This window comes from Myotis yumanensis, unplaced genomic scaffold, assembly GCF_028538775.1.
Source record: "Myotis yumanensis isolate MYYU_CA2020_CCGP unplaced genomic scaffold, mMyoYum1.0.hap1 SCAF_7, whole genome shotgun sequence".
Classification (NCBI taxonomy): Eukaryota; Metazoa; Chordata; class Mammalia; order Chiroptera; family Vespertilionidae; genus Myotis; species Myotis yumanensis.
The window spans coordinates 29,800,939-29,827,186 of NW_027223758.1; the positions used below are offsets into that span (position 1 = coordinate 29,800,939).

General features: G+C 52.7%; 1 protein-coding gene across 1 annotated transcript; it reads left to right on the forward strand.

Moving 5' to 3' along the window:
• The first annotated feature begins 4,653 nt into the window (after positions 1 to 4,653).
• Positions 4,654 to 24,660, forward strand: ADRA1D (adrenoceptor alpha 1D). The gene is made up of 2 exons (XM_070419961.1): positions 4,654 to 6,065; positions 23,226 to 24,660. The coding sequence occupies exons 1-2, from the start codon at positions 4,943 to 4,945 to the stop codon at positions 23,822 to 23,824; spliced, it is 1,722 nt and encodes a 573-aa protein (XP_070276062.1). The 5' UTR covers positions 4,654 to 4,942; the 3' UTR covers positions 23,825 to 24,660.
• Positions 24,661 to 26,248: the final 1,588 nt, after the last annotated feature.

Consider the following 26,248-nt stretch of genomic DNA (forward strand, 5'->3'; position numbering starts at 1 on the left):
AACAATGGAATTACTAAATACTGCTCTACCGAGGAACAAGTCAAAGATAAGGGGACCCAGACTAGGAGGTAAATGGGATTTCTGCAGACACTTAATGGTCATGTGGGACCAAGTTATCACCATCTTACAAATGGAGGTTTAGAAAGATTAAGTGATGAACTCACGAGAAGAGAGAGAGAGGGAGAACTGGCAGGATCTCAAGTATAAGGCATAGAGAACACTGAAATGGGGAAGCCAGCCTCACCTAATTTTTTTTCCTGGGACACTTGGGATTTTTTGCTTCCTCTATCTTTCCATTCCTCCAGGGAATTATTCAAAAGAAATCCTCTTTTCTTCACTTTCTTCTCCAGAGATTGAATCTTGGCCCGGGAGAAAGGAAATGGAAAATGGCTCCGGGCCATCTCATTTGTGAGCTGGAGGGCGGACATCCCAGCAGGAGCTGTCTCAGCCTCCCTAATTGGGTTTGGAGTCATGCAACCCCGCTTGGCCTAGCAACTTGATTATAGGCCACTTCCTCTGCGTTGACTGACTTGTTTTAATTCTGTGTTAGGAAATCTCCCTCATTCGCATTTGCTGCTCCATTTGAGGGTCACAGAATTTGTCAGGTTAGCAAAGTTTATCCCTGGAACTGTCTCATCTTTCTTTTCATTATCTCAGAATATCCCTATGGGACATCTTCCCCACTCATCCCAGTTCCCCATCTTACAATAATCGGATCTCATGGGGCGGGAGGAGATATCAACCTTGTATGTCACCTCTACTAGGAGGTCAAAGAATTTGTGATGTAATGAAAAGCACTGGTTCTTGGAGTTAAATAACCCAGATTATAAGGGTGGAATTTCAAGCACTACTAAAGAGATTCCCATTGTCACTAGATGGATTCTACCAGAGAGGGACTGCTTACTCTCCATGAAGGTTAGAGCAATGCTAGCTGAAACTCCACTGCCCACCTCAACTCTCCTTTTGCATTCCGAGAGCTGAGTGCATTGAATTGTCATTGTCACCAGCTCATTCCCAAATGCCATTCCCATTCTGACCCTTTTTTAATAAGCCGTGCTAGAACTATGCATGTTGGGCCAGGTCTGCTGGGCAGAGTGTTAACTGGAACGTGAGAGCAGCCAATCTATGCGCTCTTTTCATAATCCATCCATCAGGCATCGCCTAACTAATATTCAGGTTGAGTCTTCCTGCAACTCTTCCTGTCCTGCAGCCTGAACAGGCTGGATCGCCATCAAATAAATCTATTCCCCTTTCCTCTGGGCACTTGGCTGAACCACATTTCCCCCTTGCATCTAAGTGGAGGCATGGCCTTGGACACAGGTGGTGTGCTTGCCTCCTAAAATGTCTATGTAACCCTCCACATTCCCCCTTGGTTCTTGGGGCCTTTGAATACAGACCATCTAGAGGAGGACTCCAGGCCCCTGGAGAATTCCCAGGCTCTAGGCAACAGTGAAGCCACACATTAGAAGATGGGTGGATCCCTGAGTTGCCCTTGCCCCCTGGAGCTCTGTCCACCAGAGCTGCCGGAGTAAATGAGAAATAAAGTTTTTAACTCACCATAACTAATCTCTGCCCCACTCTGAGTTTTCCGCCCTAGTGGTTCTTCCAAATGTTTCCAATATCCTGCTTCCCAGATTATTTCCTCTCCTTGAAGAAAAAAAAAAGGAAAAGAAAAAAGAATATCTCTTAGGAGCAAACACAGTTGCAAGCAAACAGTCACCCCAAGGTTCTCCCGAGCTGTGGGCGGCTTGCCAGACTCTGAGTAGGAATATCATTCCATTGGACCCATCCCGTCTCTACCATGATGGGAAATGTAGTCACTAACTTCTGACTCCATTAATTTTGGGCAAAAATCAGCATAAATAATCAAATCATAAACTGGCCTCAAGTCCCCTGCAGCCTCTCTGATGGTGCTGGGAGGATGGATTGCAAAGTTTCTCCTTCCTGCAGAAACAACGTGCTTTCCCCCACATATGCCCTAACCCTGAGTTCCTCACTCTGGGACTTAACAGGTGGCCTGTCCTGAGCACCACTCTGCTGTCCTGGGAGAGGGTAGCACTGAGCCCTCACCCCTTCTCCCAGCCCTGACCACAGTGTGTATCTGGTGTAAATGACACAATTGGGGGGATCAGGAAGGCTTAGGTTGTGGGTTAGGTTGTAGCCGGGGGTAAGTCAGACCACAGGAAGCTTAAAAGTCAGACCAGGGTGACAGAACCCTTTGCAACTGAAGATTGGGATGGAAGTCCATGTTCTTCATAGGCACTGACCCCAGGAAGTGGCAGCTTTAGCCATGCTTGCCAGTGACATGCATGATTTTGTACCCTTTCAGGCTCGGCTGCTATTCAGCGGTGAGGAGGTACTGGAAGAGTGGATTTGGATTTTCTTTGAAGATTTAATTGAAGATCATCTCCAGGACCCAGATATGCAACCCCGAGGAAACCGTTGTCCATCGCAATGGAACAGCTTTCCTCCTAACTCTTCTGGGTAGCGCTCCCTGCTGTTTAAATGTGAGCCTCGGGATGGGAGGAACTTTGCTTTATTCAACATTATGTCCCCAGTGCCAGGAACAGTTCCTGGCATAAGCTGGGGCTTCGTTAACTTGTGTTGAATGAATAATAAAGGCTGCCCAGGCTTGGTGGGGTGGAAGGGAGCTGGGGTTGACTGGCTCGTCCCCACAAGCAGGATTTCTGTCAGGAACACCTTCTCCATCAGCATTCTTTTTCATGCAGCATCTGACTCTGAAAGTGCAAACTGCCTGCACCATCTTCACCGGAGAGGAATAGTCCCTTCATGACCTCGTCCTTCAAGCCTCCTCTTTAGGGGCTGGAGTTGAGGTTTATCAGCCTAGGAGTTAATGTACTCGTACTCGCAGGATGAACCTTTCCTGTTTCTTTACTCTCACTCTAAAGGGGTCTCAGCAGGGGGAGGAGATGAGCAAAGGTGTTTAGTTTTCCATTTTAAATGGAAGCCGTGCCCCTGGATCACAAAGAACCCAAGGGCCAGTGGGGTCTCCAGGCTCACCTTGCTTTCATTTCATCTCTGGTCAATTATCCAAGACCCAGGTGAAGATGGAAGACCATAATGGGGAAACTTGGGAAGGGCGTTGGAAGAGCTATTTCTAAACTATGACTAGAACAGCTTTGGCTTCCTGGGCTGGGGAAACGGGCAGAGGGTCCAAGGGGTTACCCCTCTCTCAACATTTCTGTTTCTTCTTCAAAGCACCTTCTCATCTAGGTCTTGTAGACATCCTGCCCCTGTCATCCACAGCCAGTGGGTACCAAGGCCGTGAGTTCTCCACCTCCTCCCAGACAGGCTCTCATCTCCCCGGCATGGCACGAGCCTTCCTCATCCTGCTGGTACACAATGATGCTATCCTCCCTGCAACTCCCCCTTCCCCTGCCACCTAGAGTGTCCAGCACAGGGCCCACCCCATGACAGCAGCGTGACCAAGTTATTTATTTTGGTCTAATGAGTAATCTCTTTTTATCTCTCCCTACCCAGTCCTACCTTGTCAGCAGAGGCTCCTCAAACCCTCCCCTCCACCTCTATCCACAGTTCCTGCCAGTTCCATACCCCTTCTGCCTTCTGTGCTCCCTGTTCAAACCTTGCCCTACCAAGCCCCATTCAGCTAGCAAATGCAGGCCAGCTCTGAGGCCTTAACACATTAGCTCATTGTAACGCCATTAAGTAGACACTACTCTTAGCCTCATTTTACAGATGAGGAACTGAGGCACAAAGAAGTCAAACAGCTAATATGAGGTAGAGCCTAGATTTGGAGCCAGACTGTCTGCAGCCTCCGCCCCCACCTTAACCATCTACCAAGTGCTCTTTCCCACCCTCCAGCATTTCAACCCTCCCGCCCCAGAAAGGAGCCGCTTATTTAGTGTAGCAAGGATTTTTTTTCTGACGCCTGACTTGGAGCAAAATAACTGCAGAAGTTAGTATATGCAAACCGATGTGTTCTGGTCGGGCTCCCAGGTCTGTCACCATATAGTCTCTTGTTTCTTCGTCCATCCCAAGCCGGGACAGGCATTTGACCCCTTCCCGGGCTCTCTCCTTGCCACCGCACTGGATAGAGGTGTTTAAGACCCTCCCCTGTCCAGTGGCCTGAGAGAAGGAAGAGGTGCGACAGATCCATCCAGGGAGTCCCAGGAGGCGACTCACCACGCCATTGCGCGGTTCAGTCCGCCGTCCACGAATCCCAGGCGCTTGCTGCTCCCTGGCGGCCAAAGCCGGGAGCCCGGGGACCCGAGAATCGCTCCTTCTACACTCCGCGAACCCAAGGGCACCAGCAAGTGACCGGGAGGTTGGGAAAGGGGCGGGAGGAAGGGGGACACAGCTGAGGGGAAAGGGAGTGGAGCCGGGGAGGGGCGAGGGAGGGATCGCGGAGCAGACCTCGAGGAGAGAGGGCGGCCGTGGACACCCGCGGCGAGGTTGGGGTGGCTACCGCGGGGCTGGAGTGCGCGGCAGCGCCCCACATCCTCCGCACCCCCGCTTGGCGGGAGCGCACAGCCCCTACCCGCGGCGAATGTGGCGTCCCCACCCCCCTGCGCCGGCCGCCCCCTCGCCGTCCCCGCGCCGCCCCTCCTCCGTCCCGCCCCCCGCGCCCAGTCGCGAGCGCCGCAGTGGCCGCCGCCTGCACCGCCCGGGCGGGGAGCCGGCGCTGTACCCGCTCGCCTAGGCGCTCAGAGCGGCTCGCCGGCGGCCCGGCTCTCCCGCCCGACTCCACGCCGGCCTCGGGGAGCCCCGGCCGCCGCGCCTCCGCCCCACTCTGCTGGCGGCCAGCCGAGCTCCGCGTCGCGGGAACTTGGGCAGGACTCCGACGGTACCGGGGCGCGGGGCGCGGGGCTGGACCGGAGCCCTGCGGCTATGTCCGGTGGCCCCCTCCCTGACAGTCACTGTTCCTGTGCCCGGGTCCTGCCCCCGACGGCCGCGCGTTGAGATGACTTTCCGCGATCTACTGAGCGCCAGTTTCGAGGGACCCCGCCCGAACGGCAGCGCCTCGGGCTCCAGCGCGGGCGGCGGAGGGGGCGGTGCGGGTGGCGCAGCCGCCTCGGAGGGCCCGGCGGTGGGCGCAGTGCCGGGGACCGCGAGTGGCAGCAGCGGCGGCGGCAGCGTGGTGGGCGCGGGCAGTGGCGAGGACAACCGGAGCTCCTCCGGGGAGCCGGGGGCCGTGGGCGCCGGCGGCGAGGTGAACGGCACGGCGGCCGTCGGGGGTCTGGTGGTGAGCGCGCAGAGCGTGGGTGTGGGCGTCTTTCTGGCCGCCTTCATCCTCCTGGCTGTGGCGGGCAACCTGCTGGTCATCCTCTCGGTGGCCTGCAACCGCCACCTGCAGACGGTCACCAACTATTTCATCGTGAACCTGGCCGTGGCCGACCTGCTGCTGAGCACCACGGTGCTGCCCTTCTCGGCCACCATGGAGGTTCTAGGCTTCTGGGCCTTCGGCCGGGCCTTCTGCGACGTGTGGGCTGCTGTGGACGTGCTGTGCTGCACTGCCTCCATCCTCAGCCTCTGCACCATTTCGGTGGACCGGTACGTGGGCGTGCGCCACTCACTCAAGTACCCCACCATCATGACGGAGCGCAAGGCGGCCGCCATCCTGGCTCTGCTCTGGGCTGTGGCCCTCGTGGTGTCCGTGGGGCCCCTGCTGGGCTGGAAGGAGCCAGTGCCCCCTGATGAGCGCTTTTGCAGCATCACCGAGGAGGTGGGCTACGCCGTCTTCTCCTCCGTGTGCTCCTTCTACCTGCCCATGGCCGTCATCATAGTCATGTACTGCCGCGTGTACGTGGTAGCGCGCAGCACCACGCGCAGCCTCGAGGCCGGCGTCAAGCGGGAGCGGGGCAAGGCCTCCGAGGTGGTGCTGCGCATCCACTGTCGTGGCGCCGCCTCGGGTACAGATGGCGCGCACCGAGGGCTGCGCAGCGCCAAGGGCCACACCTTCCGCAGCTCGCTGTCGGTGCGCCTGCTCAAGTTCTCCCGCGAGAAGAAGGCTGCCAAGACGCTGGCCATCGTCGTGGGAGTCTTCGTGCTCTGCTGGTTCCCCTTCTTCTTCGTCCTGCCACTTGGTAAGTGACCCCTCTCCCACCAGCCCTTCCTTCCTGAGCCTGTAGCTATGCCTTCCTGGCACCCAGGCTTGGCTGGCCTTCCCACCTGACCATGCAACCTGGTCCCTTAGACAGAAGTGTGGCTCGGCTTTGTTTGAGGACAAACAAGAGGCTCTCCGTGCTTGCAGAAATTGTTTCACAGGCTTCTAACTTTTCTGTCCTTCCACTCCCCCTTCATTGTCATTACAATCCTGGGCTTGTTTTATGCCCTGGACGCCGCTAAATGTAAAAGGTCAGTGGAAATCTGTGCAAGCTCATAGTATGTAACAGCAGTGTATGTGTTCACCTACATGTTAACACACACACACACACACACAGATATACATGTCAACCCCCAGGGGTGGGCACACAGACAGGGTGGGCCTACATTCGTGCACCGGCAGCAAGCCCTGGCCATTCAACATGTGCATCAGCAGGCACCAGAAGCCACCTGCTTTCTCCCAGCACTCATTCAGTTTGGGAGCTGGCCCCCTCCCGAACCCCTCCCCAGCTGGGATCTGTGAGTGCCTTGGGCTCTAACTTCTGCAATCTCCTCTTGGAATTGGGGGAGGGGCTGTGTGGGGGTAAGAAGGGAAGGGAAGGGGGCAAACTATCAAATGGAAAGTTAATGCTGTTCGTCGTCTTTCTTAAATTTACTGAGTTTTTCAGTGCTTCTGAGAAACTTTCCTGTTTCTCCCACAAGAGTCCCTGCGGACCTAGGAAGAGGGCAGCTGTTCTGAGGGGCTTCCTCCCACACCTGAGGGTCCTCCTGGAAGCCTTGGGGCTGGGTCAGCACTGGGAGGAGAAGGAGAACAGCATTTCCGGGGACGAATTTACCCTGAGTCATTTCGCCCATGGCTGCAACCTCAGCAGGCCACGCAGGGACCTGCCCTGCCTTTCCCTGGCCTGCTCCTTCCACACTCTGCAGCTGAGTCAGGAAAGGGACCATGGCCTCCCTCCTGCTCCCCTGCTGGCTCTCTCCACACAGCGGCCAGAGTGATCTTTATACATTATAAATTAGAGTGTCACTCTCAATGAAAACCCCTCAATGCTTTCTCACTGCCCTGGGAACAAAATCTAAACTCTCCAATATGGCCTATGAGAAGGTGACCTTCAAATGTATTATTGTCCAAACCAAAATGGGACACTAGGAATATTTATGCTTAGACCACAGGCATGAACCAGGACAGTAGGGACAAACCCGGACATGTGGTCCCCTTCCTGTAAGGAGAGCCCCACGTGATGGGCTGCCTGCCCTCTGGCCTCATGGCTTGGCTGCCCTGCCTTTTGCTCACTGCCCCTCTGGCCCCTCTGACCCTCTTCTGGTTCCTTGCCCACATCCCTCATGCCCTTGCATTTGCTCTTCCCTCTGTCTGGCCTGCCTTGCCCAACCCCTCCTGGCTAACTCCCCATCCTTTAGGTCTCTGCATAATGTTCCCTCTTCAGAGAGGCCTTCCCAGATGCCTCAGTCTCAGGGTGTCTTTCTCTGCATTTTCTCCCTCGTGGCACAGGCTCTCTTCCTTTACTAGCTCCTTAGCTATCATCACATCTGGGTATTGCTTGGTTTGGTGTCTGACTTCCCCAACTGGCCCACAAGCTCTGCAAGGGCAGGACTGTGCTGGTGGGGAAAGTCAGAAAGAGCACCCAGCACAGTGCCTGGCATATGAAGAGCAATAGAGCACAGCATCTGGTACCAGATAGGCTGGCTTCGAACCCCAGCTCTGCTTCTTTCTCGCTGGGTAACTTCCGGAAAATCCCAGAACCTCTCTATGCCTCTCTTTCCTCATCTATAAAATAAGGATGATGGTGATGGTTATAATGACAACCCTCAGGGGTGTTAATAAGACTTCAGTGAGATATGATGTGTGACTTTAACATGGTGAGTGCCGTGTGAGCTGTTGCTTTGGTAGTGGATGCTCAATATAAGATAAGAAATGAATAAATCATCGACTTGAAAGTCACTCAGCCAGAGGCTGTGGTGGGGATAGAAGAGGGATGGAGGGGGAAGGGAGAGGCAAATAGGCAGGAAGAGAAAGTCTGTGTGCCCCCCTTTAGAAACCCACCCACCCAGTATTTAGAACCAACCCCCCCCCCCCCCCCCCAAGCCATCACCCAGGCTTCTTGCCCTACCAACCAACCCCTGCTCCAGCCTTGCTCAGCTGCGCCCTGTCATCCCAGGTGCTCTCATCCTCCCCCTGCCCCTTGGTTCCCACCAGTCCCCTGTAGAAAATAATCAACCTGTGTGTAGACTGCCATCTCCCCTAATGGTTTTTTAACTTCTTTTCAAATTTCTAGTTACAGAATAATGCACATAAGACGAAAATAATATAGCAAGTGCCCATGTACCCAGAATCACCCATACTGAATAGATGTTCACATTTTGCCATATTTGCCTCTGATCCCTGTTTCTCTCTTTTTTCAAATAGAACACAGCCACAGCTAAGTTCCCTTCTCCCATCCTTTTTTGCTCCCTCCCTCCCCAATGGCAAATCTGGTATTTATCACTCCCACACACTTGTACTCTTCGCACAAATATCTGTATCCATAATAATAGAGAATATTGTTTTGTGTGCCTTTAGGATTTATGTAATCGCAGTGTGCCTGGCGCATCAATCTTCAGTTTGCCTTTTTCACCCAACGTGGTGTCGTTGAGATTTATCCATGTTCACGCTGGCTCATTTCAGCAGCAGCGTGGTGCTCTGCTTGAGAGTGTGCCATGGTGTGTTGATGCAGTCTCCTGCTGAGTGCTCCGTGCTTCCAATTTCTCACTGATACAATCAACATGGAAAACGGCTACTGTTTTCTGAGGTCTAGATCACGTGTCCCCCGCTTCCAGGAATTCATCCCCAAATTTCCATGGCCTTTGCCCCTGGCTGGTACACACTGCTCTTTCTTAATCCTTCCATCTCTGCTGCTCCTCACCTCTGGCGTGGTAACCCTGGGAGGGGGGGTCTCCTTGTCTCCACCTTCCTACTGGTCTGTGGTGTGCCCAGCCTCCCAGGGCACCTCACTGAGCCCCAGAGCAGAGCCCACGGCCGCTGGTGGAGCTGAATTGAGTGGAATCTGGCAATAGCAAATAAACAGGACAGAGGCCTAGCAGGGACACAGAATATTCCAATCGCCACGAAGTGGCTCTGAGGGTAGATCAACAGAGAGAACAGGAGGATGGAGCCAGAGGTGGAGAAAGGTGGCCTAAGGATTATGCAGGCGGGCCAGGGGGCCAGGAGATCCTGACACTCCCCAGCACTGGTCCCGGCCTGGAGGAGGAAGGCACCATTGAAGGAACGGAACATTCTGAGCAGCAACTTGTGCAGGGGGGGCGGGGGAGCGATAAAATGTGGCATCCAGGGGGTTGGCACATCTTGATAGGAGGTGCCAGTATGTGGTGGGGGGTGGGAACTTAGATAAGAGCATCAAGAATGGGAGTGGTTGCAGAAGCAGAAAGAGGATGGAGAGGCAAAGAAAAAAGAGGGTCTGGGGACAGAGCCTGGGGAGCCCCCACTTTGAAGAAATCAGGAGGAGGCAGAGAAGGGGGAAGCCAGGAAGACTGACACTTTTCAGCTCCCCCAAGCCGTGGTCCCACACCAGACGTAAGGAGCAGCAGGATGGAGAGGTTGAAAAGCAGTCGGTGCCAGAAAGGGCCATAAGCCATGGCAACAAAGGCACCCAGTAGAGCCACAGCTAGGGGTTGTCAAGCAGACCCAGGATGCTCTGTACCCACACCTCCGGACACAAAGCCAAGTGGAAGCTACAGCTACAGCACAGCAGTGACATAGCCAGGGAGTGGCCCTGACAGCCCAGAGGGCACTGAGAGCCTTAAGAAGGGAACCCAGGGTCCCAGAGGAACCTTGGCACAGGGAGCAAGTGACTGCCATTTATAAACTGAAATGCTGTGGGTCAGGCCGGAGCAGGAGTAGAGAGAGATACAGATGGGGTGTCCTGAACCATAGGGACTCTGCGGGCCTGGGTCAATGGCCAGGAGAGATTGGGACACAGACACCAGGCACCTAAAATCTTGAGTGGCCTGAAGAGGGGCTAGGGGTCACCCCCCACACCTCCAGCTGCCCCCTTTCCCAGTGAGGAGCAACTGCAGACATGTGCCAGCACATAGAGAGTCAGCTCAATGAACTTGAGACACCACCTGTCGGACCCTGTGATTTAGGGCAGCGAGTTCAGGGAAGGCAGCACCTGCCTTTCCAGGACACGTGGGGAGCTGTGTAAGGAATGAGAAATACTACTCACCCCCATGAGAGGGCACTCACCTGCCTGGTGGTTCATGATGCCCAGCTGTGCTGTCTGCCCCGTGAAAAATGACCACACATCCAGGTTTGGCCAAGACAGCCCTGGTTATACCTGTTGACCTGCATGATTACTAATAGTGCCCCTTTCACTCTCAGAGATGTTCCAGTCTGGACCATAGAGTATGTGGTCTCCAGTCCTTGGAGGAGGGGCTCTTGGCAGCCCTGCCAATGAGAGATATGTGCCTCCTGCCCTCACCAGCAAGCTGGTGCAGCACTAGGTGCCTGAGAAAATCATAAGACATTATGTAAAGGCTCCTTCTTACAAGGTTATTTAGCCAGATCTAGAAGAGCCCAGACTTGTAGCATGCATATGGGGAGGGGCATCAGTTAGGACCTGCTACCTGCAGACTTCCATGGAGGACCCCCGAAAAAGGGGGGCATGACAAGGGTGGGCCAGCTAGAAATACACCTGAAAGCCTCTGCCCTGGACCCTTAGTGCAAGGGCCCCCTCACCCACAGCCTTTGGGTGTAGAAATGCCAATCACCTTCCCTGCAGGCAACAGGGGGACAGAGGGACTGGAGGAGCACTGTCCCGGGCAGGAAAGCACCCATCTGCAGAGAGCGCCCTTCCTCTCCCAGGCGTCTCCAGAGGCCCCATCTCTCCTGATGTTCTCATGGCAGTAGCATCCCACTGAGTCTGGCTTCGGCCTGCCAGCCATACCCAGAGGTGGACCTGTCCATTGAGACCTAGACGCGTGCGTGCGCGCGCGCGCGCTCACATACACACACACACACACACACACACAGTCCCGCCCCCTGTCATTCCTAACGGATGACAGGCAGATGCCCAGCTTGCACCCTTAGCTCTCTTTTGTTGGGCAGTCACCAGGCCCTACTGGCCTCCTAGTCAGCCTCTGAATGTGTAGAATATGTCGGTCGCACAAAGCAGCCCCAGAGGCCCAGAGCCCATAGGCCCCTCTGAGATATACCTCCAGGTGAATAAGCTACCAGGAGGTTCTGATATTGGCAGTCCCAGGACACACTGGGACTCCAGCCATATGGGAGCCAGACCTGGGGCTCCCTCCTGTACTGTCAGCCTAGGTCCCCTGACCACCTCCGGATTTAATTAGGTGCTCCCTCGTGCTCCAAGCATTCTGCACACCTTTATCACAGTGCACTGTCAATATTCTTACACATACCATCCGTGAGAGGGCAGAAGAAACTGTGCATATGTTTAGGCATAGAGGAACGGAGGTCTTTGTGGGTCATCCTGTAGTTTGGGAAAACCTGGAATATACAATCTATGAGAAAACAGGTCACAAGATGAGGCCAGATGTCATCAACTGAATGGATAAATAAATTGTGATGTATTCATTGACTGGACTACTATACAGCTAGGAAAATAATGAACCTGATGACAATAGCAACATAGATGAGCTTCATGGACACTATGCTGAGCAAAATAAGGTGGATCTGAAATGAAAAGCTAACATATTATATGATTCTGTGTATATGACATTCCAAAACAGGTAAAACTAATCAGGATAGTGGTTACGTGTGTGTGTGTGTGTGTGTGTGTGTGTGTGTGAGAGAGAGAGAGAGAGAGAGATGGGGGGGGGAGGAGTAATTAACTGGAAGAGAGTACAAAGAAACTTTTCCAAAGAGCCAGGAATATTCTATCTTGATCTGGGTGGTGACTACATTGGTGTATCATATGTAAACTTAACAAGCCATACTCTTAGGATGTCTGTACTTTATAAAACAGGCTGTCAATATCTTATGCCTGAAAGAAGAGAAAGAGAGAGGGAGGAGGCAGGAGGAGGCTATGAGCCATGCTGAGGAATTGGTGTCCAGACTGAGGCACACTTGGCAGCCAGCTGTGGAGGGTAGATTCGGTGTGTGGGTCTGAGGATGTTGGCCAAGCACCAAAGGACTCATCTCCAGAGGCTCTCTGAGGTCACAGACACAGGGGGAGAGGCGTGGTGTGCTTCAGATCCTCAATTATGGCTATTCTATCCTGTTCCCTGGCCCAGAAGTTCGAAGAAGGGGCTGGCATTACGTCTCCTATCTATGCTTTTGTGACACCTGGCGCAACAGTAGATGCTCAGTCAGTGTGCATAGAAGGAGGAAGTGACACGGCCTTTTCACATCCTGCCATGCAAAGGGTCTGGGTGGCAAAGCACAGCCCTCTTTTTTTTTTTTTTAATTGTGGTAAGACTATAACATGAGATCTACCCTCTTAAATTTTTAAGTATACCATGCAGTATTGCTAACTAGGCACCTGTACAGCAGGTCTCTAAAACTTGCCTATTTTGTTTAAGTGAAACTTTATGCATGTTGATTAGCAACACCCCACTTCCCCTCCCTCCAACCCCTCTTAGATTCTATGAATTTGTCTGCAGGAAGACCTTGTTTCATTGCACACTTCACTTTATTAGTGCTTCACAGATGTTGCTTTTTTTTTTTTTTTACAAATTGAAGGCAAGACCCTCCACCAGCAAACATACCACAACTCGCTTTATTGCGGTGTTCTGGAACCATCCCCGCAATATCTCTGAGGCGTGCCTGTATTTTAGATATCTCATACAAGTGGAATCAAGCAGTCCTTCTGTGAATGGCTGACTTCCCTTAGGGTAACAGCCCTCTATGTACAGCCAACCGTCCTTACTAGTGATGCACTGGGGATGGCCTCCCATTTGTGTGACCCGAAAAAAATTTTAAGCATAGCAGCTAACATTTACTGAATGATTACTGTGAATAAGAAACTATCTAGGGCTAGGACTTTTCCCTTTTTTTCTTTTTTTTTTTTTAATATGATGGATAGTTTCAAACACATTCTAAGTAGAAAGAGCATGATGATGCCCAGGAACCTGTGACCCAGTTACAACAACTGTCAGTAACAAGGCCAGTCTTGGTTCATCTCAACCCCTACCCATTTTCCCACCACTGCGGATTATTTTGAAGAAAATTCAGACATCATGTCAATTCATCTGTAAATTCTTCAATATGTATTTCAGAAAATAACTTTAAAAAATAACCATAATCATTTATAACACAAAATAATTGTTTAACAGCATCAAATACCTACCGAGCGTTCAAATGTTGCCTGTTGCCTCTAATTTTCAGTTTGTTTAAATTAGGATCCAAAACAGGTACATACATTGCATATGGTTGGTCTGCATCCTGTCTCTTTAATTGGTAAGATTCTACTTCACCCACCTTTATCCTTTCAACTTATTTGGTGAAGAAACCAGATTGAGGAACCCATCCTCTTCTGTCTTCCCAGGAGTAGCCCACAGTCTGGGATTTGCATCCCCATAGGGCCATTAATGTGTTCCTCTGTTGCCTGTACCTCCTGTAAACTGTTTTTGGGCAAGAATTCTTCTTTTTTGTAATATTAAGATTAGTCAAGGCTTTAGGTTCCATCAGCCTAATCCATCCATTATAAAGTGTCCCATCAGCCTGTTAAAAAACTGCTGTCTTAGCAGTCACTAACCATGGCCAGGAAACTTAAAAGTGGTGATACCTGAATTCTGTCATCCCTTGTACATTTGTTTGCTGAAATTCTAAAAAGAATTTGCCACTACCTGTTTGGTTACTTGGAAGAGTCTGTACAGGAAAAGCTGATTGACCCCGACCTTGGTCAAACCTTCAACTCCCTATCTTTACCTTAGTTAGGCCTCCCTCCACAGCTGCTGCCATGATCCATCACTCCACCTCTTGCCATCTTAAACTCCCTCACCTCCACCCATTTCTGAGAGCCCTAGCCCTTGAATCTGGCCATTCTTTCATGTGGAACATAGTAGTAGTGTGCCAGTAAATATTTAACAATTGGCTCTGGAGTGGGGGCTAATTTGTAGCATCTTCCCATTTCCATGGTGTAACTATTCCCACTGGGATCAATTTCAAGCTACCAAAGAGACATCAGCTAGTTTGCAAAGTTCTTTGGAAATGTAACAATCAGTTCTTGTGAGCCAGTGCAAGCCAGTGTCTAGCTGAGCACTTGCTAAAGAGAAATCACACTTTTCATAGGCAGGCTTCCTCCTCAGAGCAGCCTCAGAGTGGCCCCAGAAGTCTTGCATGTCCCCTGTTGGCTCTGAATCTCTCTCAACCCCTTTCTGCCCTAAGGGGTCTCACTCTATCTGTTGCTGCTCAGCCCTCTCTGTCTTCACCTCTCCTCTGCATACACGCAGCATGTAGATGTGTCTTGAACTTCCCCCAAAAATGATTTGCCCTCAATCCTGTGGCTACTTCACCCTCAGCCTCCTCGCCATCTTCTCACTATAATCTTTCCTGCTTTTTACCTACTTGCAAGAATATCATTTGCTATTTACTTCTTTTAAAAATATTTTTATATTAATCTTAATCATAAATGTCAGAGCTGGGCCCTGGCCAGTGTGGCGCAACTGGTTGGGCGTCATCCTGTGCACTGAAGAGTTGCTGGTTCAATTCTGGTCAGGTTACATGCTGGGGTTGTGAGCTCAGTCCCTGGCAGGGGGCATGCAGGAGGCAGCCAATCAATATTTCACTCGCACATTGATGTTTCTATCTCTCTCTCCCTCTCCTTTCCTCTCTCTCTAAAAATCAATAAAATCTTAAAAAACAAAGTAAGTGTCAGAGCTGGGACTGGAACCCAAGCACTCTGGCCCCAGAGTCCTTATTACTTCCCGCCGGGGTCAGAGGTCAGGCTAGGGCCAGGGTTCAGGTCAGTTGGCAGCCATGATTTAAGCTTTAAATCTCACTGAACCCCTCGGCCCCTGCACTCATCCCCCAGGCTCAGTTTCATGCTCCCTTATGCCCCAGGTCCTGGCCACAATGGTGTCCTGAGCAATGCCACGGGACAAGGCCACTTCCTGTGTGACTTGATCCTCTCACAGACCCCAGAAGACCCTGAGAGTCCTTGAACCCACCCCTCAAGAGAAAGTTTCTGAGGCCCTGCTGAGCCCTGTCTCCCCCTGCTTCATGAGCTTTATGCCCACCAAAAGGTCTCCTGCGAATGCTGAGGATTTGTCTGCCCTTGGTGACCCACCCAACAGGTCCTGGGCCCCTGAGAGCTGGTATTAGGGCCTCATGGGCAATGCCTAGCAGCTCAGTGCTGGGACTCCTGGACAGAGTGCCCACTGCCTGGGGACCTTCTCTCCTCTGGCATAAGCACTGATCTGCTCAGACCCATGAGCCATCGGTCAGCCCAGCTCCTGAGCTGAGAGGCTCATGCTCTGATCAGGGTCCAGTTCAGCTGAGCACAAGAGCCATTGGGCAGGGACTTCAGCCTTGGGCACCCAGAGCTTGGGATATGGCTACTCCAAGGCCACAGGTCAGGAAATAATGAGTTAAGAAGAGACAACAAAGAGTAGAAAGAAGGAGGAGAAATAGGGAAGGTGGAAAGGGAGCAAAGGGAAGAGTTGAAAGGAAATGGGGGGGCCCAGTGTAGGACTCAGGACAGGTCTGTGACTCATCTTCTTCCCTTGGACCCCACCAGGAGGCCTCCGTGGCTCTAGGAGCTGCCCCACCCCCACTAAGGTGTAGGGGAAGGGAAGACTGGTGCAGCCTGATATTTCATAGTTGGCTGCAAGTTATGAGCAAGGCTGGCTGTGAATTCTGACATTGCGCCAAGAAAGAACGAGTTCCCCCTGGTGAGGCCAAAACAATGCTGTTAATCACACGGTCTGCCCCTTGGCTTCAGAGCTGTCACTCCTCAATGAGGCTTGGCCACATTGGTCACCACCAGCCTTAACTGGTCTCTCGGCCTCAACTCCTGGGCCTGGCCATTCCTGTTCCTCGGGAGAGGGGACTAGACTGTGATGATCCAGACTGCAAATACACACACCCCTAACCTCACAAGCCGCTACCTCAGTTTCCCCAAAATGTGTAGGCCAGCATGGCCCAGCCAACATGCCAGAGAGTGAGCTCACCTGCTGACACAGAAGAGGCCCTGCCACTTCTGACCAGCGATGTCTGCCCGCCTTGCTCCATCCTGTCTGTTGAGTAAGGAGAAGTGGACACAGATGTGCATACTCGTGCCCTGCCTTTCCCAGCAGTTTGCAGAAGAATTGGTCCAGTGACAAAGACGTAATCCCACCATTGTAGGTTGGGAAGCAAGCAAAATGGCTTGAAGACATGTCCTTGGGTGTCTTAGGTCCGGTCCCTAGATGCAGAGCCTGAGAAGGGGGTTCTTATGCAAGTGATGGACTGAGGGAGGGTCTCAGGAGGCACCTGCAAGTAAGGGAGGGAAGTAGGCCAGGGTAGGAAAGAGCTAACCCAGGATATGGTCTCAAAGTCTGGCCTCAGCCTGGTCCTACCATAGCCCTGGAGCAAGATCGGCAGCACAGATTTGTACCATCTGGAGGCCAGGGAGCTGGCTTTTCCTATCCCATATCAGTTTGTCCCTGGCTGTGAGCTGCCCCTTGGTGGGGAGGTGTCATCTCCCAGTTGAAGCAGCTCCCATTGGCCGAGGACAGTTCTCCAGAGAAGGAAGTACTATGAGCTTTAGCAGCCACCACTCAGCATCTGAGGGCTGATGCACCTGGGTGAGGCACCAGCAGCATCTACTTCAAACCTTAGAGGTGACTTTTGAGCAAAGACTTGAAGGAGGGGAAGGAAATGGCCAAGCAGCTCTGTGGCTCCTCCTAGATCAGTGGTTCTAAACCTTCTGGCCCTTTAAATACAGTTCCTCGTGTTGTGACCCAACCATAAAATTATTTTCGTTGCTAATTCATAACTGTACTGTTGCTACTGTTATGAATTGTAATGTAAATATCTGATATGCAGAATGGCCTTAGGCGACCCCTGTGAAAGGGTCGTTCGACCGCCAAAGGGGTCGCGACCCACAGGTTGAGAACCACTGTCCTAGATGGTGGGGGTCTGTTTGGTACTCTTTCTTGAGAAGTAGCTCCCCCGAACAGCCCAGCTCTTGTGAGTGTCCTATGTGGCAGGCCCCACAGGGCACGCTAGATGCCACACAGAAGGCTAACAAATGCCACCTAGCCTGCTGGAGGCAGAATTAAGAGGTGCTCAAGGAACACACAGTCCAGAAACTACTATCCCAGGGCAGGGGGGTTAATAACAGAAACACTCCTAGAGAAGAAGGTTCTAGGCCCGAGATGAAGAAGGGGAGTACTCACTATGGAGAGAGAAAGAGGGCCATCCTGGCCAGGCCAGCATGTGAAAGCCCAGAGGTGGGGATGAGGCAGCTAGTGTTTGTGGCTCTTCCAGAATCCCTGGAAGAACAAGAGAAGTTCTATTTCTATCTTTACAAGATGCTACAGGAAGACCAAGTGCTTTAGGGCTAGATTGATTCAAGTTCAGAACTTGACCCCATCCCTTGCCCTCTGGAGATAACTAAAATCTTTCTGCAAGGTGGATGCCAGTGCCATGAGAGTTAAATGAGAAGTACATCCTGGCCAGTGTGGCTCAGTAGTTGAACGTCAACCTATAAACCAAGAGATCACGATTCAGTTCCCGGTCAGGGCACCTGGCTGGGTTGGGGATGATCCCCAGTGTGGGGTGTGCAGAGGCAGCCGATTAATGATTCTCTTTCATCATTGATGTTTCTCTCTCTCCCCCTCTCCCTTCCTCTCTGAACTGTGAACTGTGGGGACAAAGCTGATGGACACAGTGAATAGTAACTCAAATAGTACAAGAGAAGGTGATGAGTGCTGTGAAAAACAGTAGAGCCGTTTGAGGAGGTGGAGAGCACAGGGCTATAGGGAAGACGTTGTAATTTTAAATGGAAAGTCAGAGAGACCTCACTGCCTTTACAAGACTCTACTAAGGGAATTCTTACGTTTAGCTGTGGGGACATAACAAGGAAGCAGCAAAGGAAATTGACACGGAGTCAAAAATCCAAGAGAGTGGCACCTGGAAGCCATGTGAGATGACAAGTGTCCAGGATGTACAAGAGAAGTGTCTTCAGGGTGGAGACCTGTGTGGGTTGGGACTGTGGGGCAAGGTAGTGGAGTGAAAGTAGGTAGGGAAGAGGAGACAGGTGTGGATGGAAAGAGTGGAGAGAATGAGGGTGCAGCTGTGACAGAGACAAGCTCACAGGTGACTGGTGGCTCAAGAGCACCACAGCACAAGTAGGTGATGAGCCTTGAGTGAGAGGAGTGACTCCTTTCTTACCAAGGGGGAAGAGAGAAGAGGAAAGTTTGAGCGCGTCCCCAACTTCTTTAGCTTCTGTTTTCTCTGTGAAACAGGAAGTGAGGTCAAGTGCTCTGGAGAAAGTGAAGGGGCAACCGCAAGGCTTGTAGAAAAGAGTCAAGGCTCAAAGGAGCTAGTGCAGGAATAGGGGAGAGCAGACTGCTGGAAACAAAGGACGTTAAACTGAGGTCGAGACCTTAAGTGTGTTTAGGGTGAATCGCTCCAGAGTTAGGAGCTGGCTGGAGAAGACATGGATGTGGGAGCATTGCAAGAGAGTTGGAGTCTCAGCCAAGCCAAGAAGGAAGCAAACAGAAAGAGCTGATGGGAGAAACCAAGGGGCTGGCAGCTCAAAGCACAGATCAGACACGGGGGAGGGAAGCTGCAGTCAGCAGTGGAAATGGGTTCTAAGTGAAGAAATAAAATGCTCAGACATGTTTGAAAAGAATCCCCCAGCTGCTGTGAAGAACAGGGTTCTGGGGCAGGAGTCCACTTGAAAGGGCACTGCATGCGGTAGCTGGGACTGTGGTGCTGGGCCCAGGGTGATTACGGGATGGTGCACAGTGGGGGGATTCTGGGACTGATAGGAGTTGGCAATGATGGGATGTAGGGTGCAATAGAGAGGCGTCAGAATGTATTGAGCATCTATGATATGCCAAGCATGGTGTGGGGAGCTTACCATTTAAGGTTAAGATAGACAGGAAACTGATAGTTACCTGCGGTGTTCTTGGCATTTAGAAGTGAGTAGATATGCTGGGGTGGGGGGAGTGGTGAGGAGGAGGGAGTCCAACTAAACTGTGCTGGCTTGGGAGGGAGTGCAGGGGAAGGCTTCCAGGAGGAGGTGCCATTGGAGCTGGCACTACCAGGTGGCAGAAAGAGGAAGGGCATCCAGAATGACCATGTGCAAAAGCCCAAAGGCAGGACTGAGGAGCCCGCTATGGCCAGAGGGCAGTGAGAAGTCAGTGTGGCCACTTATCTAATGCACATAAAGACAGAAGTAAGACTGCAGAGAGAAGCAGGAACCATAAGAGGAAAGGGAGCTAGGGGGCGATGCTGGGCTCCTGGATGGAGAGGTGGGAAGGTGAGGGAGGGCATGCCATGTGAGCCTCTGGCTCCAATGATGGCTGCCAGGATGAGTTAGCACAGCTGAGCTTCATGCTTGCAAGAAAGGCTGTGGGCAACGTGGGGAGTGGGAGAGAGAGCCAGAAAAGGGGGCTGCCGGGCACTGAGAGAGTGGCCTTGTCTCAGAGTCCCCAGCTGTCCATTGAGGCTTTCCTGTATCTGAGCTACAGGTGCTGGCAAAGGTGTGTGCTGGGCAGCTGGAGAGGAGTGAGGAGGCAAGACAGGGGAGTCAGCTGGTCAACCTGAGTAGCCATAACTCAAGAGTAGCTGGGGGAGGAGAAAGCTGGGAGTGGCTGAGAAGCACTTGTTCACTGATGTCCCCACAGCAGGGCAGCAGGGCAGAGACAATGCTGACAATGCCTCTGGGCAGAGGTGGGTGTGAGACTCTGCCTTCTATGAAGGAAACAGGAAATGTCTCTTGGGAGCTACTGCTTGTGGAAGCTGGCGCCCAAGGCACAGATGTCTTTTTGCCAGGCAAGATGTCTGCACACAGTGGGCAGAGAGCAAACAAACAAAGTTGTGGCAGATGCTGTCGGTGCCTCACCCATCTCCCTAGACCTAGACCTTCAGTGCACTAGTAGGCTAACTTCCACCCCAGCACCTGCCTTCGTCTCTCTGCCTGGGGGCTTTCTCTGCCCACCAGAATCCCCCTTGCCCACCCACACAGTAGGCAGGAAGTATGGAATAACTATGGGAGTGGGTGTATAGATACCTCACCCCAGGGGAGGGGGTAACTCTGAGGTTCCTGTTCTCCGCTGGCTCCCAAAGCTCCCAGGCTTTTATCTCTTATTTCCCACTCCACTACCTGGGATTCACTTACCTCCCAAATTAACAACTTGTCTCGGGGGGCCTGCTTCTGGGGGAGCCTAAAGTAGGATGTCCACAGGACACAGTAGGAAAAATGGAGGCTGCAAGGCTGTTTGAATCCCAGCTCCTTTTGTGTAAGAAATCCCCAGCTAGCGGCAGGCTCCTGTTCAGGTTGGTTGCGAATAAATTAGCATGTGAATGTTTACAACAAGGCCCGTGGCCATACAGTATGCCATGTCGCCTACTAATCCGAATCAAAACCACACTGATAACAATGCCCTTTGGCCAGCTTCAGACTCCTTGCTGAAAGCATAGTCCACCGATTTGTCATCCTGGGCTAAATATAAAAAATTGTGGCCTGAGTCAGAACGTTATTTTCAGCACTCGGTCTTACTTTCAGCCATTGAGGGATGCTGTTCCGAGGGCTGCTTTCCTGGAGGCTGAGGGCAACCCTGGTGGACCCCATATTCCAAAGACAACTATCCAACTCCTCTCCCAGGGGATAGTGTCTCCTTAACACACCCTGACCGATGTCCCAGCCTCCCCCAAACCTACCAGGTCGAGGCTTCTGTTTCTGGCCACTCTCCAGAGCTGGGAAGTGGGTCCCTTCCAGGTCTGAGGTCTCCTCTCTCAAAAGCCACAGAAATAGGGCAAGGGGGCGTGAGTAACAGAAGTATTTATTAAGAACTTGTTAAGTGCTAGACCCTGAAATTTACGAATCTTCACAAAATCCCTGCCAGACAAGTATTATTTTTTAAAAATATATTTTAATTGATTCCAGAGAGGAAGGAAGAGGAAGAGAGAGATAGAAACATCAATGATGAGAGAGAATCATTGATTGGCTGTCTCCTGCACGCCCCACACTGGGGATCGTGCCTGCAACCCAGGCATGTGCCCTGACCAGGAATCGAACCATGACCTCCTGGTTCATAGGTCGACGCTCAACCACTGAGCCATGCCGGCCGAGCCAGAGAAATATTATTGACTGTATTTCACAGAAAGGGAAAGTGATACTTAGCCAAATCACTGACTCAGGGCTACTTGACCAAGGTTTGAATGGCCTATGCCGCACAATGATGCGTACTCTTCCTCTTCCTCCACGGTGTCTCTTAGCACCCGCAATTCTCTAAATGGGGGTAGGTGACATGCAAGTGCCCCACATTCAAGAGGAGGACATAGTGCCCTGCCCCATTACGGGACCCTGCTCTCATTTCTTTGGGGGGAAGGGGAAGATCGAGCAGGTTTCACGATTTGTCAAGGCCCCTTACCCTGGCTGCTCAGCCTCTTAGTCACCTGCAGCTTCTGCCCAGAATGGGACACTCCTGCCACCTACCCTCTGCCCCTGCTGCTGCTGAGGATGAGTGAGGCTGAGAGAGTGGCCTTCGCTCCCTGGATCATGCCTTTACGCTTTGTTGGGTGCTTTTCAGAGACATGATAGAGATGCCAGGTGAGAGGTTTACGAGAAGGTCTTCCTGGCACAGCTCAGACCCTAGAGCCCCACCCCCTTTTGCCTGGCACTGCTCCCTGAAAGCCATCCCAGAAGCCTTCCCTGACCATGCCCACTGGGACAGCCCACTGGCCTGCATTCCGACAGCCATGGACATTATTTATTGAGGTTTGATTCTAGGCCCTGTCTCTCACCTGCTTAAAAATATCCATGGCTCCTCACTGCCCACAAAATAAAAGCCGAACTTCCCAGAATTGAAGGCCCTTCTGTCCCGTTTTCTGAGTGCATCCTATACAACACTCCCAGGCCCCAGACTTGTTACCCTCTTTTCCTTTCTACTCCCACACCCTCTGCCCTTCCTATCCTGGCTGGCTCCTGCCCATTCTCTGAGATCCCACCTGCGTTCCCAAGATACTGGATCCACATTGCTAACAAGGGAGCAGGGCCATGTTTGAAGGGAGCTCAGCGCAGTGCCTGGCATGGGGCAAGCCTTGCTCAACGTTGGTCAGGAGTTCATACCCGTTTTGTGCTAGGGACTATTTAAGAGCCCTTCTCAGAGTCACACTTTCAACTGCACTAAATAAAATACAAATGTCTGCCAGTGAGGCAGATTTCATTGAACCCTTTGTCAAAATATTTTTAAGTGAAATTTATGATATAGTAATAAACGTGCTTCTATGTTAAGACATGAAATGAGATCTAGAGGTGTGTTCCAGTGGTCATCACCTCCAATAGTGAGGCGCATAGACAGTATTTCAAAACATCTGCAACAACTGAACGTGATAGAAAAATACCTACAGGACCTGGTAATATTAGGTCGAGCCTTAGGAAACTGCCAATGTTGCACCAGTTTCGAGCTACAAAAACTGTAATTTCATATGGTTTTGCCCAATTCTACTCCAGTTTGTTGCCTACCCTCCTCATTAAAGGAAATGCTCAATTTCCGGTATTGTGAGTAAAACTAAGGATGACTCTTTTTCCCCATTTAAGTTCATGGATTCCCTGGAGTTATATCAGGGACCCCTTGGGGAGAAGTAGTTTGAGAGCCCTGAGTTCAGTGGTTCTCAACCTTCCTAATGCCGCGACCCTTTAATACAGTTCCTCGTGTTGTGGTGACCCCCAACCATAAAATTATTTTCGTCGCTACTTCATAACTTCATAAATTTTGCTACTGTTATGAATCGTAATGTAAATATCTGATATGCAGGATGTATTTAGGCCACCCCTGTGAAAGGGTCGTTCGACCCCCCAAAGGGGTCGCGACCCACAGGTTGAGAACCGCTTAGCCAGGGCCCCTGGAGGTCGGGGAGGGTCGCCCCTTACCGTCCAGGGGCCGCCTGAGCCTCCCTCCTCCTGGAACATCTAACCCACGTGGGTCTCTGCTCCCTGCAGGTTCCCTGTTCCCGGAGCTGAAGCCCTCGGAGAGCGTCTTCAAGGTCATCTTCTGGCTCGGCTACTTCAACAGCTGCGTGAACCCGCTCATCTACCCCTGCTCCAGCCGCGAGTTCAAGCGCGCCTTCCTCCGCCTCCTGCGCTGCCAGTGCCGGCGTCGCCGGCGCCGCCGCCCCCTCTGGCGGGTCTACGGCCACCACTGGCGGGTCTCAACCGGCGGGCCGCGCCCCGACTGCGCCCCCAGCCCGGGTGCTGCGCTCCCCGGGGCCCCCCTGGCCCTCGCCGAGCTCGCGGCCCCAGGCTCCCCAGGCACACCCGAGGCGCAGGCTGCCGTCGCCGGCCGCGCAAAGCCGTGCGCTTTCCGCGAGTGGAGGCTGCCCGGGCCGTTCCGGAGACCCACCACCCAGCTGCGGGCCAAGGTCTCCAGCCTGTCGCACAAGATCCGCGCCGGGAGCGCACAGCGCGCAGAGGCCGCCGGCGCCCTGCGCTCGGAGGTGGAGGCTGTGTCCCTTGGCGTCCCCCACAACGTCGTGGAGGGCGCCACCTGTCAGCCCTACGAACTGGCGGACAGCGACGACCTCCTGGAGACTGATATTTAAGGACTCCCAGAGCTAGGCCTGGGTCGGGGCGGGTGGTGCTAGGGGAGGTGGATAAGGTGGGGTGAGGGCGAGGACGTGAGGAGAGGCTAGCTTGTTCAAGAGGCCCGTGTGGATCAGGGATTCGAAACTGATCAGGGCAGCTGCTCTCCAGCATCCCTGAGGAAGGGAGGCGGAGCGGTGCCCTGGAGGAGTGGAAGGTGATGGGCCCCCACTAGGCACAGATGCCCGAGCTCCTCCTTTCGGAGGGAGGGGGTGCGGACCCTGGGGGGGGGGGCCATTTGCTCCCAACCCCTATTTGAGAAACACTGCCCCATCGATGCCTTGAACCCTGGGTAGACAGCCCCAAGTCTGGCCAGGCAGGCCTGTCCCTCCTCTTGGGGAGAAAGGGGCAGGGAGGCCTGCATGGCTGCCCCACTGCCTCCCTAGGAAAATGTCATTGGGACACAGTTTCTCCTTACTGCCGCCTGGAGGAACCTGGAGACCTGTCACCGCCACCCGAAAGCTTTGGTGGCAGATGGATGACTGTTTTTACAAGCCTGTTGTATTTACCCGTGGACCCTGCCGGTACTCCTCCTTGCACACCGCATCACCTGCCCCTGCCCCTTCCCCCCGTACCCCGCCCCCCCCCCCCCCCAAGGGCCTTACTGTTTACACTCTATACATAGCTCCTTGTGCCTGTGCCCATCACCTCCCGCTGGGATCCGGAGCTGTCACATGGGGAGAGCTTTATTTGTCATTTTGAGACATATTTATTGGCAAGAGTACTTCTATTTTGTCCAAACCGTGCAAACTGTCCCTCCTTAGCTTATAACCTATAAAGAACTACTTTTTTTTTTTTCTAGAATTCTTCAAGTACTGAAGGCCCACAACAGGATAGATTGGGTATTCGTGCACCTTTCTAGTTTCAACTTAACTGGCTCTTTAACTGTCCCTTTGGGACTTGTAGCATGACCAATGGACTCTGGAGGAGGAGGAGGTTTTAAATTCACACGCCTAGTCTTGGGAAACAAACAGTAATCATAAACACAAATTTCCGCTTTGTCAAGTCTCCCCAGATGTACCTGTGATGCAGCCATCAGTTAAACGGGTGGAACGTTACAAGAAAAAATATACAAGTAGACAGGTGTGCATGCTGAGTGAGAGAACACCTACCCAGGAACCATGCTTGCCACCCCAGGAGGGCCCCACTTTGCAGCACTTTGGCCACCCTACAGCTGGGGTCACTGGGGGACAGCCCTTATGGTCTCACAGGGGTGGGGAGGGCTGTTGGTCAAATCAGGGGTCCAGTATCAGAGGATTGAACACTGGGCTCCTGGGCAGGGGTCGATAGCAGGGGAGGGTCCCTGCACAGGGTGAACATTGGTTCCCACATGTCAGGGCAGGTAAGCCACCGGAGGTCAATAGTGGGGACAAGGGTGCAAGGTGGGGAGGGAGTCTTCATCAGGAGGATTTTTAGTGCGGGAGGGAGCCTCCTTGCCCGCCCCCCCATGACAGTGGACATGGAGGCAGGCAGTGTGGGCAGCTTGGCCAGTAGTTTCTGTCGGCACAATGATCAATCAGCAAAACATGTCCAATGTTCAAGCCTCAGCCGTCTCCTGGGCACAGCAGCGCTCTGCACCAGCTGCCTCCTCCTGTACCCCCCATACCAGGTACACAGCCTCCAGGAGATGGGGGAGAGGCCCCAGAGAGGCTGCGCTTCAACAGGGGCATCCAGGGACCCAGTTCTGATCATCAGTAAAGCACTGAGCCGCTGCCCTTGGTCTCAGGACATGCCAGAAAGTTGTAAAGTGGCCAAGAGGAATGGAGGGAGTAGCAACAGCCCTTCTGGAGGAGGGAGCCTCTTGCCAGTGATTTGGGAGCATTTGGAAGAAGTGCATTCACTGCACCATTTCCTGAGACCTCAGGTGCCCTAGCTTCCCCCACCCCCAGCCTGGCCCACACAGCTCATTAAAGACTGTCCCTGTCGTGCATATAAAAAGGGGCCATTGTCCCTTTTTTATCACCTTGAAATGCCAAGGTGATTGGGGAAATAGGGAAGACTCAGTACCCACCAAAATGGGAGTAAGAGTTCCTTTGCACAATCCTCAAGAAATGAGGGAGTTTGTTAGTGAGAAGGGCATGGTCCTGTGAGATGTGACAGGGGAAAAAGCAAGTCTCCAAAGACACTGGCATTTGTCCAATGACCTGCCCTCCCCTCCCCCCACCACTCTCCCCCCCCCCCACCCCCCCCTCCCCTTAGAAAACCTCACTCCTGTTCCCACCCAAAACCTCTAGCTCCAGTCCACCCTCCCTCTCAAGCTGGGCTCTTGCCACCCATCTTGCCTTGCTTCCCACACTCTTCAGGACCTCTGTCCCCAGCATTCCACAGGACCACTTTTGCAAGTCACCTGGGACCTTTCATTTCCCTAATCTCCTCCCATCATC

Excerpts from the sequence above, each read along its gene's own strand:
- ADRA1D (XM_070419961.1), top strand. The coding sequence starts at position 4,943 with ATGACTTTCCGCGATCTACTGAGCGCCAGTTTCGAGGGACCCCGCCCG. Across the intron at positions 6,066-23,225 it reads CTTCTTCGTCCTGCCACTTG|GTTCCCTGTTCCCGGAGCTG; the intron begins GTAAGTGACCCC and ends TGCTCCCTGCAG.